Below are 17500 nucleotides of genomic sequence, written 5' to 3' on the forward strand. Positions count from 1 at the left end.
GAAATCCCCCTTTAGGCAGACCTGAGGACTGTTCTATTCAATGCTAGGAGCATTATGACACGTCCCTTTAGGCAGACCGGAACCTGGTCACGTTAGGTGCCCATAGAAAACCTATTATGTTGGCATATCTCTATATAAAGAATCTCTGTTAACACTGTACATTTTCAGAGAGCCCTCAACCCTCATTACCCTCTCACCCCTTTCTCAACACTTAGATACATACACAGATACATACAACACCAGACATACAGCACAGAGAACATACGAGGCACACAGCTTCTCAACCCTCATCACTCTCTCACTCTTTGCTCAACACTGTGATACATACACAGAGGGATCATACCATACCAGCAGTAATGTTGCCTGGTTAACACCAGACCCAATCACAAGTGAGATTTCAGATTGAAACGATTGTGTAGAACTAAAGGCAGCATGGGAGTTCCCAGCCTAGCAGTAAGGCACACACCTTCTCAAGCCTCATCACTCTCACCCTTAACATGTTGATACAGCAATAGGTCGCGGTCACACTCAGCACAGATTTCTGCCTACAATTAGCGTTGTTGCTACTGTTTTTTTTGTAGCAATTGGGCTGGTATTATTTGAGTGTTCAATCATGAGTATAATCATGATTATAATCATAGAGTTTAATCATGAATCCGATAGACCAAGAAAGTAATAAAACATCTGGAAATCCGCTGATGTGAAGCGGATTTTTCACTGGGGTGGACAGGCAGAAAAGCCGCAATACGCCTTGCGTTGATATGCAGTGCAGAATACGCTCCCTTTCATTAACAAACAATATGCAGTTCCACCACATTCATTGTTCATCCTCCACACACACACACACACACACACACACACACACACACACACACACACACACACACACACACACACGCGCACACACACACACACACACACACACACACACAAACCCACACGCACAAACACAAATCCATTTTCTGCAAGTCAGGATTTTTAACCAGTTCACAAACCCAGCAGCAATGTGAGCAATAAGTTGAATCAGTATGCATATCTCTGATGCACAGTAGTAGTAGTAAGCCAGCGCTGGGAATCTCCAGCAGAGCCAGCTGCCTTTTAACAAGCCGTGAACCCAGTAAAGAGCCCTAGCCGTCCCGGCCGTACTGCCAATTATTTCACTGGCGCTCAGCTTCGCTCAGCTCAGCTCAGCTCAGCACTGCACACTGACGGAAAGGCAGCACGTTTGAAGTTGAACATCACTCATGGCAGCTCTGAGGGTGTTGTGTGTGTGTGTGTGTGTGTGTGAGTGTGTGACTGTGGTGTACTGTAAGTTTGTGTGTGTATATCTGAGAATGTGTGTGTGTTTGTGTTTGTGTGCATGCACTCAAGTGTATGTGTGACTGTATATGCTTGTATGTGTGTGTGTGCTTTCATGTGTGTGTGAGTGTGTGTTTATGGCTGACAGCATGGCAGAATGGCTGGTCCATACACTGCAACAGGACCTCTGACAGCTTTGGCCGGGCTCGAGACAAAGTCATTTGAAAGCCCCCCCCCCAATACATACACAAGCCTCCCACTTATGCACACACACACACAAACACACACACACGCGCACACGCACACGCACACGCACACGCACACGCACACGCACACGCACATATGACGGAGGTCATCTTGCACCTGTTCACCCCCTTGGGGATCGAACGTGCGACCTTGTCAACTACAACGGTCCGGCAATGGAAAACACAGTACGACACCGCTGGGCCAAGACACTAGTCTCTCGGCCCAACGGCACGAGACTGTATGAGGATATCGGAGGGAGGTTTACCAACGTTCCACGCCAACTCTGTGCTAGGGCCTAGAAAAAATAATGTTTTGGTTCCGGTTGCCGACCGACCCTATCATTTTTTGTGTGACCCAAATTTTTTTTTTCGAGTTTTTGGAATCCTCAAAAAATATATCGATGTTGTGTGGACGGTTGTTCATATAGACAAGACACAACACGTTTCTTCATTCCCATAACTCGCCACCTCTCACTTTCTACCTGCCTGCAAGTTACTGAATTTGCATCGCATGACTATCCACATAGGAGAAACACACACGCGCGCGCCATAAGGGCCGCCGGCTTGATATTTGAAAACTCCAAATGTCACTGCAGAGTTGCGCACCTATTCGGTCACGTTGTAGGCTAATTATTATGCTACAACATGCTAATTGGTAGTCGTTGAAGCTCGTAAGTTTTAAACAACTTGCCTCATAGCGTTCTTGCAGACTAATAGCCTACGATGTAGGATAGTTTGGGAACCTGGCGAAAATGCCTGTCAAATAATAAGTCAGTAGCCTTACCTCACGACACTGACACGCCTGACCACCCGCCTCGAAATGCAACACACAGACAACATTATGAGTATCCACGATTTTTGAATGTATTGATATTGTCTCGTCGTGTTAGAAAAGGGCTTCCATTCAGTTGCGCTGCATGTTCGACGAGATGCAATTATATCTCAACGTTATAACAATACTAAAGTAGCACTGTATCAATACCTTGTAAAATAAGTTAATATGAGAGAATGATGCTTTGCCAAGTTTTCCTTCATTCTTTCATTTACCACAAGGCTTGGTTAACCAAGAAGTCCGTTGACCTGAGCCCGTTATTTTCTCGCTCTCTCTCTCTGCGTGTCCCTCCACCATTGCACAGGAGCAGTCTGTCACTGTCTGACTCTCCGCACGTTCTCCAAATAATGGAATAGAAATGAACGATGATGTCGCCACAAATACGACTGTTCGATGAAGACCTAGGACTACTACAGTTTCATACAATGATGATTTAATGACAATGACGATGTTGCCCCTCAATCACCCGTCATTAAAACATTCATATCGCCTCAGGTGTCTCCTCGCGTAAAACAAAAAAGTGAGTAAATAGAATGTTTGCAAGCCAGAACCTTCATCCCAATGAAAATATGGTCTACAACGGATGATGGAAAGGAATCAAAAAGTAAACGGGACATAGGTCTAAAGGAGTTAAAATAGCAGTGTCAGGCAACTGACAGCTGAACAAGTTTTGCCAGAAACGGTAGGCTATTACGCATCCTCATTTCGGTGACGGTCAGTATTGGCTCATTAATGCTTATTGTAGGCTATTTCATTGTAGGAAGCTATAGCAGGCCTCACTCCACTATCGTCCTTGGCATTGTTCCAACAACGTTTATGACGAAATCTGGCGCATATGGGGGGTTGCGGGTGTCGGACATTTAAAAAAAATGAAGAAAAAAAAAGTTGAAAGAAAAAAAAAATCCGACCGACCCATGACCAAAGCTGACAACCAACCGGAACCAAACTTTTAATTTTCTTAGGCCTAGTTAGCCTCCGTTACACTCGCGCGCGCGCGCGCACACACACACACACACACACACACACACACACACACACACACACACACACACACACACACACACACACACACACACACACACACACACACACACACACACACACGCACACACACACACACACATACACTCCCTGGGCCTGGGACGACAGACACCTTTGTCCTCGCCTGTTGACTTCCCTGTGTTGGGATGTAGAGACAGGGCTGCGCTGGTCTTGGCTGCTGATACTCTAGTGTTGCGTGTTGCTAGAGTGTAGTAGAGTGTGTGAAGCTTATTAACACGGACCAGTGAAATGAGAAGCTGTATGCTCTGCACGCACACATTCAAAACAAGCGAGCATGCAATACATACACTATGAACACACACACACACACACACACACACACACACACACACACTGGGGAGACTGAAGTTCTTTCTTTTGTTTTTCCACTCCATTTTTTTCATTCGTTCTGCACTTCTCTTCTCCTCCCCCTCTTCTCCTCCTCCTCTGGTGATTTTGGGCTCTCTCTCCTCTCTCTGCCTCTCATTTTCTGTTGGTGCAGTTTGATCTTAACCCGAATTAATTCCCTCCCCTCCTGACTGTCTGTACACTCTCCCTCTCTCTGATACAATGTCTTACACACTTTCTTATGAACGCACGCACACAAGCACGCACACTTGCACTCACGCACACACACACACACACACACACACACACACACACACACACACACACACACACACACACACACACACACACACACACACACACACACACACACACACACACGTGCACACACATGCACACACGTGCACACACATACACACTCAAACACATCCCCTCCCCGCTGTCCGGCTTTCCTCTGTGTCAGACCACTCTTGGCCTTTCTTTAAAAGGGCTCGCTGTCGATATCCACCCCCGCCTGGCTGACTTACCCCGTTACCTTCTCATCCTCCCTCCGGCAGACACTACACACACACAGACGCACGCACGCACACACCCGAAACATGTAGACACACACACACACATACACATGCACGCTCACGCACGCACACACCCAAACATGTAGACACACACACACACACACACACACACACACACACACACACACACACACACACGCACACGCACGCGCACGCTCACGCACACACACACCCGAAACATGTAGACACACACACACACACACACACACACACACACACACACACACACACACACACACACACACACACACACACACACACACACACACATACACACACACAATCATTTAGACACACACACACACACACACACACACACACACACACACACACACACACACACACACACACACACACACACACACACACACACACACACACACACATACACACACACACACAAAGAAACATCCTCCTGTACAAGAGAGTCTCTCTTGCAGACTCTTAGTGACTGTGTGACACAGGATAGTGCTTATTTTGTTTTCCTGGTGGTTTATCGTTCACTAAGTGTCCACAAGAGCAGCCCGGGCATTTGTTACCCGCTCGGAACCCAGATACACACGCTTCACCGACAGGAGGAACAAAAGTGTCAATAAAGCCCCTAACCATTAAACCGCTTAAGCCAGCTCGCTCTTGAACACATCCAGACAAACTCTCACACTGGATGGGAGTCTTTCAAATTAGTTTTTTCCCCCTCTCTCTCTTCATCTCTTTTCCTCTCTTTGCCTCTTGTTTAACCTCCGAAAGTCTTTCTCTTTGATCACATTATGGTCTCTGTGTGAACTGAATTTTTCCTTTTCGTCAAGCCTATTGGATGTCATCTTCAGACAAAAAAGACCACTTTGCAATTAAATGCTGCATTGTGTGGTGCACACATTTACTCACAAGGTACTTGAAAGCAATATACTGGATGGTGTGCGTACAAGACAGACTTACAGGGTACTTCAGAACAATTTTAACTCCTATTTGTTTCCCCCCCTTCTATTGTAATTAAGGAGAGTCACTTTGTAGTCCTTCCATGCAGATGGGATCATCAGTGAGCCCGTTCCCTATTTGCTGGAAAAGCACAGCTGCCTCATTACAACATTGCTTTGACTTTACAGAGAGTCTTTAGTAACATGGTCATTACAATATTGGTGACAATAAAGTTATAACAGAGTCTCTGCATGAAAGGGTTAAGTCATCTTCACGCAAAAGGATCATTCCTTTGGAATCAAACGTGACACACTGAATGGTCACAAAAACATACTTAGATAGCACTGAGAGAAAATGGAATGTTCTTTTTCCTTTACTTCAAAAGTGTTTTTTATTTATTTACTTATTTTTTGTTTGTTTATTTCATTCTTATTTATTCATGTATTTACTTATTTATGTATTTATTATTTACAAGTCGTATTTATTTATGTCTTTGTCCTCTATCTCCTTCTATAGTCAAGGAGAGCCACCTGGTGGTGCAGGCTCTGCGTCTGAACACCATGTCCAAGCTGACCTTTGCGGACAGCTCACGCTTCGACGCGCTGGTGCGGGACGTCTTCCCTGGCGTCGACTTCAAGGATGTGGAGTACGAGACGCTCAGCGCCGCCCTGGAGGCAGTCTATGAGGAGGCACACCTGGAGATCATACCCAGCCAGGTACAGACACACACACACACACACACACACACACACACACACACACACACACACACACACACACACACACACACACACACACACACACACACACCTGGAGATCATACCCAGCCAGGTACACACACACACACACACACACACACACACACACACACACACACACACACACACACACACACACACACACACACACACACCTGGAGATCATACCCAGCCAGGTACACACACACACACACACACACACACACACACACACACACACACACACACACACACACACACACCTGGAGATCATACCCAGCCAGCTACAGACATACAGACACACACACAAGCACACACACACTCACACACACACACACACACACACACACACACACACACACACACACACACACACACACACACACACACACACACACACACACACACACAGAGATCATACCCAGCCAGGTACACACACACACACACACACACACACACACACACACACACACACACACACACACACACACACACACACACACACACACACACACACACACACACCTGGAGATCATACCCAGCCAGGTATAGACACACACACACACACACACACACACACACACACACACACACACACACACACACACACACACACCTGGAGATCATACCCAGCCAGGTACACACACACACACACACACACACACACACACACACACACACACACACACACACACACACACACACACACACACACACACACACCTGGAGATCATACCCAGCCAGGTACAGACACAGACAGACAGACAGACACACACCCACACACACACACACACACACACACACACACACACACACACACACACACACACACACACACACACACACACACACACACACACACACACACACACACACACCTGGAGATCATACCCAACACACACATTTTTAAATGATCTGCTGAAAAAAAAATCTGATTGTGGTACTACCACCTGTTGTATTTTGTAGTACCCATGATGAGAGCTTGGTATTGCTTAAGACAGAGCAGCATGGAAGTGGCTGATTATAGACAATATGATGCCGGTAGCAGGTTGTCTTCTGCTCACTGTCTTCAGCTGTGTGTGAACAGCTGTGCATGAGGAAGACGTGCGCCATATGTGCCGTGTCCTTTGCTCTCACCACCACCACCCCCCCTACCCCACTCACCCACCCACCTCATGATGCCTTTTCTTCTTACCAACCCACCCCTCCCTCCCTCCCTCGCCCTCTGCTCTCACAGACAATGACGACGATGATTGCTCTTTGTGTGTTAAATGCTAAAAATAAATGCACTAGTATTGACTTGGCTTTACAGATCAAGAATGCACTGGGGCTTTTGCTGTTGCTGTTGCTGCTGTTGCTGATGCTGTTGTTGTTATATTCATATATACAGGGGTTGTACAAAGTAACTGAGACACCTGTCATTTTACTGTGTTTCATGGCTCTTGCATCCACAGCTAATCCTGGTGCATGTGGTTCATTCTTCTTGGTGGTATGCAGATATTACCTTGGATACTGTAGCTCTTGATACATCACAAAGACTTGCTGTCTCGGTCAAAGATGCAACAGTTACACATGCACCAAGATTTTTTTTCCTTTTTGAACTCTGATACATCACCCATAATGTTGTTTGCATTGCACTATTGTGAATAAAACTGTGCTCTTACCCTGCTAACTGAACATTCACACTTCACTTCACTGGTGCAATGTGCAATTAATGAGGATTGGCCAACAGGCTGGTCCAATTGAGCCATGACACTTCCCACACAAAAATGAAAGGTGTCTCAGTTATTATGTCCCACCATGTATATATTTTAGTTGTAGTGGTGTCAGTAATAGTAGTAGTACTTACTAGTAGAAGTAGTTGCTATAAAACAAAAATTGAACTCATGTTGTTTTTACAGCTCACGAAGACCCTGGAGCTGTTACTATAATTAGTATTGTGGTATTAGTTGTGTTTGTATTTGTAGTATTGTCTGCATTGCACTGTTGCTTTGTTAATATAATGAGCTGTCTTGTCTTTTCAGATGAAGAACGCCCTATTATTATTATTACTAGTTATTAATTATTATTATTACTAGGAGTAGTAGTAGTAGTAGTAGTAGTACTTAAGTAGTAAGGTTAGTAGTATCCGTAAAGCGCTGTTACTTTGCTAATGTTCTTTATTATGACACTTCGCTCGTCTGGTCTGTTCAGATCAAGAAGGCCCTGGAGCTGTACGAGCAGCTGCGTCAGCGCATGGGCGTGGTGGTGGTGGGGCCGAGCGGCGCGGGCAAGTCCACGCTGTGGCGCATGCTGCGTGCGGCGCTGGGCCGGGCGGGCCGCGTGGTGCGCCAGTACACCATGAACCCCAAGGCCATGCCACGCCAGCAGCTGCTGGGACACATCGACATGGACACGCGCGAGTGGTCCGACGGGGTGCTCACCAGCAGCGCCCGGCAGGTGGTCCGCGAGCCACAGGGTGAGGATGTGATGCGCACGCACGCACGCACGCACACACACACACACACACACACACACACACACACACACACACACACACACACACACACACACACACACACACACACACACACACACACACACACACACACTCAAACACTCGCACACACGCACCCACAGTAGCATACTAGCATACAGTAGCATACACACACACACTAGTACATAGTACCATACTAAAACACACAACACAGTCATCTGAGCATGCCCTGACACAACTGCAACTGCAATCATCTGAGTGAAGACCTGAAAACCACACACACACACACACACACACACACACACACACACACACACACACACACACACACACTAGTACATAGTACCATACTAAAACACACACACTAACACAATTATCTGAGCATGCCCTGACACAACTGCAACTACAATCATCTGAGTGAAGACCTGAAGACCACACACACACACACACACACACACACACACACACACACACACACACACACACACACACACACACACACACACACGCACGCACGCACGCGCACACACACACACACACACACACACACACACACACACACACAGAAGCGCTAACACAATAATCTAGGCTCTTCTGCAACTACTGTGACATACAGTAATCTGTGTGAAATTCAGCTTTTTTCCATGACTTGGCGTGGAGTCTGCTAGTCCATTGTACTTAGAATGGCTCTGCATCTACGCACATCAACACTATTGACAATAATTTTCTATGCCCCTGAATGTCATCACCATACTTAGCATGCCTATGCACCCACAACCAACATCATATCTTTGTTATGCACTCAGATTAAAAACATACTGTGCTTGTCCATTTTTTTGCCTTTTGTGCCTTTATTATTTGATAGGGCAGTGGAGAACAGACAAGAAATGGCTGGGAGAGAGAGATGGGGAAGTATCGGGAAATGACCCGGGCCGGGAATCAAACCCGGGTCGCCAGCATAGCAATCCAGTGCCCAGGCGTTAGAGCCACGGCTGGGCCTGCTTGTCCAATTTTGATTTCAATGGACAGACAGCCCAAATCAGTTTAGGGAATGACGGTGAATGCACGGGATGGGAATATCGGATTTCATTTAGGGAATAAATGAATGTATGACTGAAATGGCATTGCCTTTGCAAAGCCTGACAAGCAATGAGTGCAGGTACCTCTTTGATACCGAGTTACCATCACACATAATGTTTTGTCATAATGTTTTTAGTATCTTCACATTCATTTAATTTTCGAGGGTTACAATGAGTGCATCAGTATGAACATGATGTATTTGCTCAACACAAAAGACATGAAAGGTGCCCGTGATTGCTTTTAATCGTGTTTTTATGGCCGATGATTATCCTTTCATGCCTTCAATCAGCTCAACAGGAGTGTATATGAGAGTGGAGCGATGAAGAATAGAAAATAGTAGAAAAATAATGATTAAAAAAACAAAACAAAAAACAGTTTGAATACATTTTAACCGCAATTTTAGATCAGATAAGGACAAAGCCATGTGTGGAGTGTTTATGTTGTTATTGTTTTGCATTTATACCGTACATCAGTGATCCATGGGGAAATAAAAAAACAGCATGGACACAAAATGCTGAAACTAGAGAAAATGTAATTTATTCAGTTATTTATTCAAAGGATTTACTTTTGAAAAGCTGTAGATTCAATCCAACTCCCAATAGGTAGTGAGGATAACTGATTTTGTGAGTGTTTTTTGTTTCTTCTCTCCTAAAATAAGTTATTTGTGTGTGGGTGGGAGCTGAGTCTTTAATGAATAGTGGCTCTTAGTATATTAACGCTTTTTAATTATGTGTTTTTTGAATGTTTCAGTAATCACAAAAAAAAGAAATATATAAACTAGATTGCATTTCCTCACAGAAAATGCTGGAGTATGCTTGCCCGTCTTGCATTCGTTGCCATTCATGCATGCCTTGCCTTTCATGCATCAATTGCCCCTCATGCATACGCTGCCCTTCATGCATACACAACATACAGTTAACCATCTAGATATGAGCTAACTTCCTGTCTGGTATGTACCATATTGGCAAAAACACACTTTCACTAACTGTAGCGCCCCCCAAGGCAAGGCAAGGCAAGTTTATTTATATAGCACATTTCATACACAGGTGCACCTCAATGTGCTTCACAAAGTTAACAAATGTAAATGAAAGGAAACAGGAAGGAAGAAAGAAGGAAATGAATTAGAGTCAAAAAATATTTAAAACATTAAGATAAAACATAAGGTAAAATAATAATAAAATAAAATAAAACAAATTAAATAAACTGTAGCGGCCTCCTGGCTGCCTCAGCTGGAGTCGCTTTGACGGGAGAGGTCCAGTTAAGTTCAGACGCGCGTTCTTATTTTTCAGTGCTCGAATTTATTTTCTTTCAGGTCTCTTTACGTTACAGGTTTCTTCTCAAACTAACTAAATAACACTAAGTAAATAAGTCGAAATGACACGGTCAAAAAACTGTTTCCCTTCCTACACCCGCCATCAGAAATCCAATTCATTACTGAGCCACCTGTGCTCCGGTTAGATAGGCGAGAGTAGGGAGGAACAGCCAATCAGAGCCCACTATAGCCCAAGCACCAGTGACGCTCCCAAATTCATAGTAAATATAGCTAAATTAATCATTATCATTATGCAGACATAAAACTGAATAACTAAATATCACGATAAAGTGAGGAAAATAGAAAATATAGAAAAAATAGCAAAATGGCTCCAACATAAACATAAAAATAATAATAATAAAAAGAATGATATGTAATTTAAGCTAGGGGAAAGCATCTGAGAACAGCTCAGTGGCCGTATTGCACTGAATTCGGTAGGTACCCTCTGGGTGTACTGGAGATCATATTGAGGATAGGATAGTACTAGTGATTATGACAGGAAGAGAGTAGGAGAGCAAGACAGGGTAAGGATGAGAAATGACCCTGGCCGGACTCCAACAACCTAGGTCCTCATGGACATGCAAGTCCATTTGTGATATGGTGCCTTTGCACACTGCCCCACCGCACCTACCCCTAACAGTCTCTTTAACTTGCATCCAAAAACAACTTGCCTGTTCTCATCAGTGATAAAAAAACCCAACCCTCTCGCTCCTTTCACTTCTGCATCATTAGTACATAATACCTGTACCTAATTTACTGTTCGTTGTTTTAGATAAATCAAATATCAGCTAATTGTAATGTAATTATGCAATGTAATATCTGTTGTCAGAGGTGAGCTCGTGGATCATCTGTGACGGTGACATTGACCCGGAGTGGATCGAGTCCCTCAACTCGGTGCTGGACGATAACCGCCTGCTGACCATGCCCAGCGGCGAGCGCATCCAGTTCGGCCCCAACGTCAACTTCCTGTTCGAGACGCACGACCTCAGCTGCGCCTCCCCTGCCACCATCTCACGCATGGGCATGATCTTCCTCAGGTCTCAATCTCCTCTCCTCTTCCTCATGTCTGCAGCTGTCCTGTTACTGTGTGTGCCGTGAAGATGTTGGGAATGCTCCATGTACTTGTCATCAGCATGTTTGTTGATTGTGTGCACATATACAGTAGTACCTTGTATGTGCCAACTCTAAGCCGTCTCTAAGTGTTGTGTTGTGTTGTGTTGTGTTGTGTTGTGTTGTGTTGTGTTGTGTTGTGTTGTGTTGTGTTGTGTTGTGTTGTGTTGTGTTGTGTTGTGTGTGTTTGCTCTTCATGTGTTGATTCTTGTTATATGGTCTTGGGACTGTATCTTCAGTGATTGGCTGATTGTTGGCAGCCTGTGTGTGTGTGTGTGTGTGTGTGTGTGTGTGTGTGTGTGTGTGTGTGTGTGTGTGTGTGTGTGTGTGTGTGTGTGTGTGTGGGTGTGGGTGTGTCTGCCTGCCTGTCTGTCAGCCTGCCTGCCTGCCTGCCTGTCTGTCTGCCTGCCAGCCTGCCTGCCAGCCTACCTGTCTGTGTGTTTGTGAGTGTGTTTGTGTTTGCGACTGCATGTTTGATGTCAAACTCTGTAACCACGTTTGCCATTGCAGTGATGAGGATACGGACGTGAACTCTCTGGTGAAGTCGTGGCTGAAGCACCAGCCGGATGAGTGCCGATCGAACCTGGAGAATTGGCTGGGGGATTACTTCACCAGGGGCCTGGACTGGGTCCTCAAACAGGTGCAGGCTTGCAATCATCCACCGTAAAAGCCACAGAGAGGAGAGTGGTGCCATTTCTATTTTGGCAGGAGTTGGTAATGCTAAGACATTGAGAACGGCTATGGGCAGCCTAATTGGAGCCGGAAGACAGGAAATTTGGTTACAGCTGAACAAATGTTGAAATAGGTCGGTTTAATGGGCGGGGGAGTAAGGTGGAGAGACTCTGGTAATCAATTGATTGTTATTGATGTTTGTGATAAAATTGAGGTCAATCACAGGGATCAACTTGGACTGTACCTAAATTGAAAATATATTGAAGTCACTCACTGAGGCCTACATCACTGTTGACAAAAACAAATTCAAATCAATCAGGTGCTATTGATGATTGTGATTTGTGATTATGATTGAATTGGGTTCAGTCGGCCTTCGCTGTATTTTATTTGATCATGGCATGAAGTAGCTACCGGGAGCTGATATCTTTTAAGAGCAAATCAAATCTATGTCCTCTTTTGAAAGTCGCTTTGGTTATAATGCGTCTGCCAAATGCAATGTAATGTAATGTAATAATAATAAAGCATCATTTAGTAGCTCGGCTGTCTAGAGACACAGTTGTATCTCTTATCTCTCCATCTCTCTCTCTTTCTCTCTCTGGGTGCAGAATGACTTTGTGGTGGAGACCAGTCTGGTGGGGACGGTGATGAATGGCCTGTCTCATCTGAGCGGTGTGCGCGAGCGCGGCCAATTTGTGGTCGGCCTCATCCGGGGCCTGGGTGGCAACCTCAACCTCAAGGCACGCCAGGAGTTCGCCAAGGAGGTCAGCACAGCAGCCACGATGAACAACCCCCCTACGCTTTACATGTGCACACACACACACACACACACACACACACACACACACACACACACACACACACACACACACACACACTCAAGGCACGCCAGGAGCTCGCCAAGGAGGTCAGCAGCCAAGATGAACCCCCTACGCTTTACACACACACACACACAAATACACAACTACACACACACACACACACACACACACACACACACACACACACACACACACACACACACACACACACACACACACACACACACACACACACACACACACACACACACACACACACACACCTGTGCCCCTGTGCCCCACACACCTGTGTCCCATGTCTGTAGTCTGCAGTCACAGTTCATATTCACTCTCTGCCTTTTCTTCTACTTTACTGTGCTGCTTTGGAATGGTAGAATGCGAGTGCTGTGAGGGTGTTGTAAATGAAATACTGCAATAAGAACACTGGATTTGTTATTTGCCAATAAAACAGGACCATATCTAGCAACTTATATTTTACCCAAGCCTGGAAAATCCCATGCTGCCTTGCACAATCGTTCTCACTTGTGATTAGGTTTGGTGGTAGCCAGGCAAATTTTAAACAGTTCTGAATTATGGACATATTGGAGTGTTATGTCAACAAAGCATGAAAAGTGCTGAAAAAAAAAACTGCCCACTACCCCAGCCTATGCAACAATAACGTCTCCTTCTCGCTCCGTGTGCAGGTTTTGAGCTGGGCCCGTGAGAGTCCGCCAGACCCCCGCAAGCCCTTGGACACGTACTACGACTCGGACTCGGGTCGCCTGGTGGCGTATCAGCTGGAGCGTCCGGAGCACCTGAGCGTGGAGGACTTCAGCAACCCGCAGCGCCTGCCCGTCATCCAGACGGCCGCCATGCAGCGCGGCCTCCACTACTTCAACCAGTGGCTCTGCACCGAGCACCGGCAGCCCTTCCTGCTGGTGGGGCCCGAGGGCTGCGGGAAAGGGTGAGTGGCAGTCTCGGTGTGTGTGTGCGTGTGTGTGTGCGTGTGCGTGTGTGTGTGTGTGTGTGTGTGTGTGTGTGTGTGTGAGATTGTCAGACTGTTTGTGTGTGTGTGTGTTCGTGTGTGTGGATTTATGCATGAGAGAAAGTGTATGTAGTGTGCTCATCTGCTCAGTGTGTGTCCGTGTGTGTGTGTGTGTGTGTGTGTGTGTGTGTGTGAGAGAGAGAGAGAGAGAGAGAGAGACAGAGACAGAGGGAGAGAGAGAGAGAGAGAGAGAGAGAGAGAGAGAGAGAGAGAGAGAGAGAGAAAGCGAGAGAGACAGAGAGAGAGGGAGAGAGAGAGCGCAGAGAGAGAGAGAGAGAGAGAGAGAGAGAGGGGAGAGAGAGAGAGAGAGAGAGAGAGAGAGAGCGAGAGAGAGAGAGAGAGAATATTCTATTTGTATAGACATGTTGTGGCCTTTATGTCTTTACTTAGACAGGACAGAAGGAGTATGTGACAAGATGAGTAGTAGAGAGAGAGAGGAGAAGGACTAGAAAATTGCTTTGGTTATAGAGTGTGTGAGGGGGAGTGATCATGTGGTAGCGTGTGTTTGAGGGAAACAGAGTGTGGGAAAAGAAAAAGATGGTAGGAAATGTAAATACTGTAGGATGTTAATGAACTATTTGATCACAGATTATAAATTAGTAATATCAGATGCTATCTATAAAACAAATAAATGTGTTTGAAAAGTACAGCAATTAGGTTGTGTGTCTATGTAAGTAAATTCAGAGATGGAGAGAGAATGACCATGAGTTAGAAATGGGGCTATGCTGAATGATACTATATATAGATACAATACATAAGTAAATAAATATTGAAAGTACATCAATTAGTTTGTACATTTGCATTGCCTCTTGAGAAAGAGAGAGAGAATGAATATAAATTTTAAATAGCGTGTTAATGAACTATTTGCTCAGCGAGAATTAGTCACGATGCATGATGCTGTAAATCAGGGGTGCTCAGACTTTTTCAACATGTGAGCTACTTATTGAGATGGGTGTGTGGAAGTGATCTACTGGGGGTTCGGGGGAGAACATTTGAAAATACAGCTGTTAGAAATGCAATTTTAACACAATATGAAAATGTATGCCTATATAGGCCTACACATCAATAATAATGAAAGGTGAATCAGCGGTGAATAACAACCTCATACAGACCTTATTTAGGCCTACTGTAAATTACGCCTGTTTTTGATCACAAAGGGAGACCATAGTAGGCTATCAAGTTTATGATAAATGTAATTTTCATAAATGAACGGCACATATTAATGAAGTTATTGATGTGCCCTCTTGGTTTTTGGACAGATTTTATGTAATCCCCTTTTCACTTTAATATGAGTGCAGAGCTATTTTCTCCCTCCCTGAAGTGTTATTTCATGTGTGCATGCTTGCTGTCACCTATTTGAAGGGTTGTTGGTTTGGGATTTCGTGGAGGACTTTTTTAATGCCGCTGTGAGAAGTAGACAGAACAGCGGTTTGCGGGCGTTTGGCGTTTTCACGTGGATGATATTGTCTTCGTGGACGTTACAGACATCCCTAGTTCCAAAAAATAAACAAGGAGACATCTACTGAATGGACCGAAAATCGCGCTCTCTGTCTAGCGGCCGCGCTGAACAGACCATTTGAAAAGACGCGCCTGCACACAGGTTAAACAGGCACACAGCATTCACTCTACCCTCGCACGCGTGCCTATGAAATCTAATCGAAGTAGCCAACTGCACGCTCAATGCGGGAGTTGCATTTGCCTGCACTTCTCAGAGCATTGTTTAAAAGGGGGGAAATCAGGGGATTGCCGGTGTTCGGGCGGTTGTTTTCTTCTCTGGCTGTTTCTTTTGAGCGGTGACGCTGCCTGTAGGCTACTAACTGAACAGTTGTGCTCCGATGTTATGACTTATGAAGAGTTTGAGTGTGGCGCTTGACAGTTATCCTCCTTATCTGAAGACGTCGTTGTGTTTATGGTAGGCTATACCATACAGTGTAGGGCAGTGTAGACGCCTGGAGTTAGCCTGTCAGATCCTGGGTATCCATAGGGATTTTTTTTTTTTTTTTTTTTTTTTTTTTAAGTGTCCTCCTAGGCCTACGATCTACCAATACTGCCTCCGCGATCGACTGGTCGATCGCGATCGACCTATTGAGCACCCCTGCTGTAAATAAATGAGTGTAATAAATTTGGAAAAGAAATGAATTAGGTTTTACAAACCACTTCACAGAAAGAAAGAAAGAGTGAAAGATAGAAAGAAAGAAGTGACTCATTTTTCATCTCTGCTGCCATTATATTAATGTCCACTGATGAGCTCAATGATGTTTCTCTAACTGTAAGCTGAAGATTCAAAACCTAATAGCATGTTTTGATGTTATTCACATTATGTCTTTATCCAGTTGAAAGCATGTCATGAGAAACATATAAGTGTTAAAATTGAAAAGCTGCGATGGCCCAGAGGGTTACTCGAAATCGCTTGCGGCTTGCGAGGACACAAATGAGCAGCAGACAGAGTATCCCTTGTCGACGCCGTCGTCTCAGACTCTCACCGTTTTATAACTCTATTAGAGAATGATTATTATGTGTAGGGAAGGGTAGCCACGGCGTTTCCCGAAATCCCTTAGTTATTAACACGATACTCTGACCATGCATTTCCATTGGGCATTAGAGGCCTGTGCATGTAGGGCTCGATTGCAGGGTGTTGCAACAGCATCGCGTCTGTCTGTTTGCTAAGCTCCCCCGTTGTCTTCAAAGAGAAAGAGCAGACGCTGCCGCTATTAAAGAACAAGAATTCAAATCAGCTTCACATTTAAACTCAAATATCTGCCCATGGATGGCCCTAGAGATACTATGTCAAAGCAGTAGTTAGTTAATTAACATGCTAACTGGAGAATTAGCTTGTAATGGCATTGGTGGTTGACATACAGCAGTGTAATGTGGTGTTGGTGGTGTTGGTGGTGTACTGCAAAATCTGTTTTCATTATATCATGGGGTTTTACTTACGAGGCAAGTTAATACAGAGTGTGCCAACTCATTGTGCAAAACACATATTTTCATCAAAATGAACAAAAGTTTGTTCTTG

At 45.0% G+C, this 17500-nt stretch overlaps 1 protein-coding gene across 1 annotated transcript in view; it reads left to right on the forward strand.

Moving 5' to 3' along the window:
- dync2h1 (dynein cytoplasmic 2 heavy chain 1) overlaps window positions 1–17500 on the forward strand; it is a 346171-nt gene that overhangs the window by 66874 nt on the left and 261797 nt on the right. The window contains exons 39-44 of the mRNA XM_063205480.1: window positions 5772–5971; window positions 8186–8450; window positions 11690–11897; window positions 12481–12610; window positions 13248–13403; window positions 14144–14403. Of these exons, the coding sequence (XP_063061550.1) occupies window positions 5772–5971; window positions 8186–8450; window positions 11690–11897; window positions 12481–12610; window positions 13248–13403; window positions 14144–14403 (1219 nt within the window). The remainder of the gene's footprint in view (window positions 1–5771; window positions 5972–8185; window positions 8451–11689; window positions 11898–12480; window positions 12611–13247; window positions 13404–14143; window positions 14404–17500) is intronic.

This window comes from Engraulis encrasicolus, chromosome 8 (assembly GCF_034702125.1).
Source record: "Engraulis encrasicolus isolate BLACKSEA-1 chromosome 8, IST_EnEncr_1.0, whole genome shotgun sequence".
Lineage (NCBI taxonomy): Eukaryota > Metazoa > Chordata > Actinopteri > Clupeiformes > Engraulidae > Engraulis > Engraulis encrasicolus.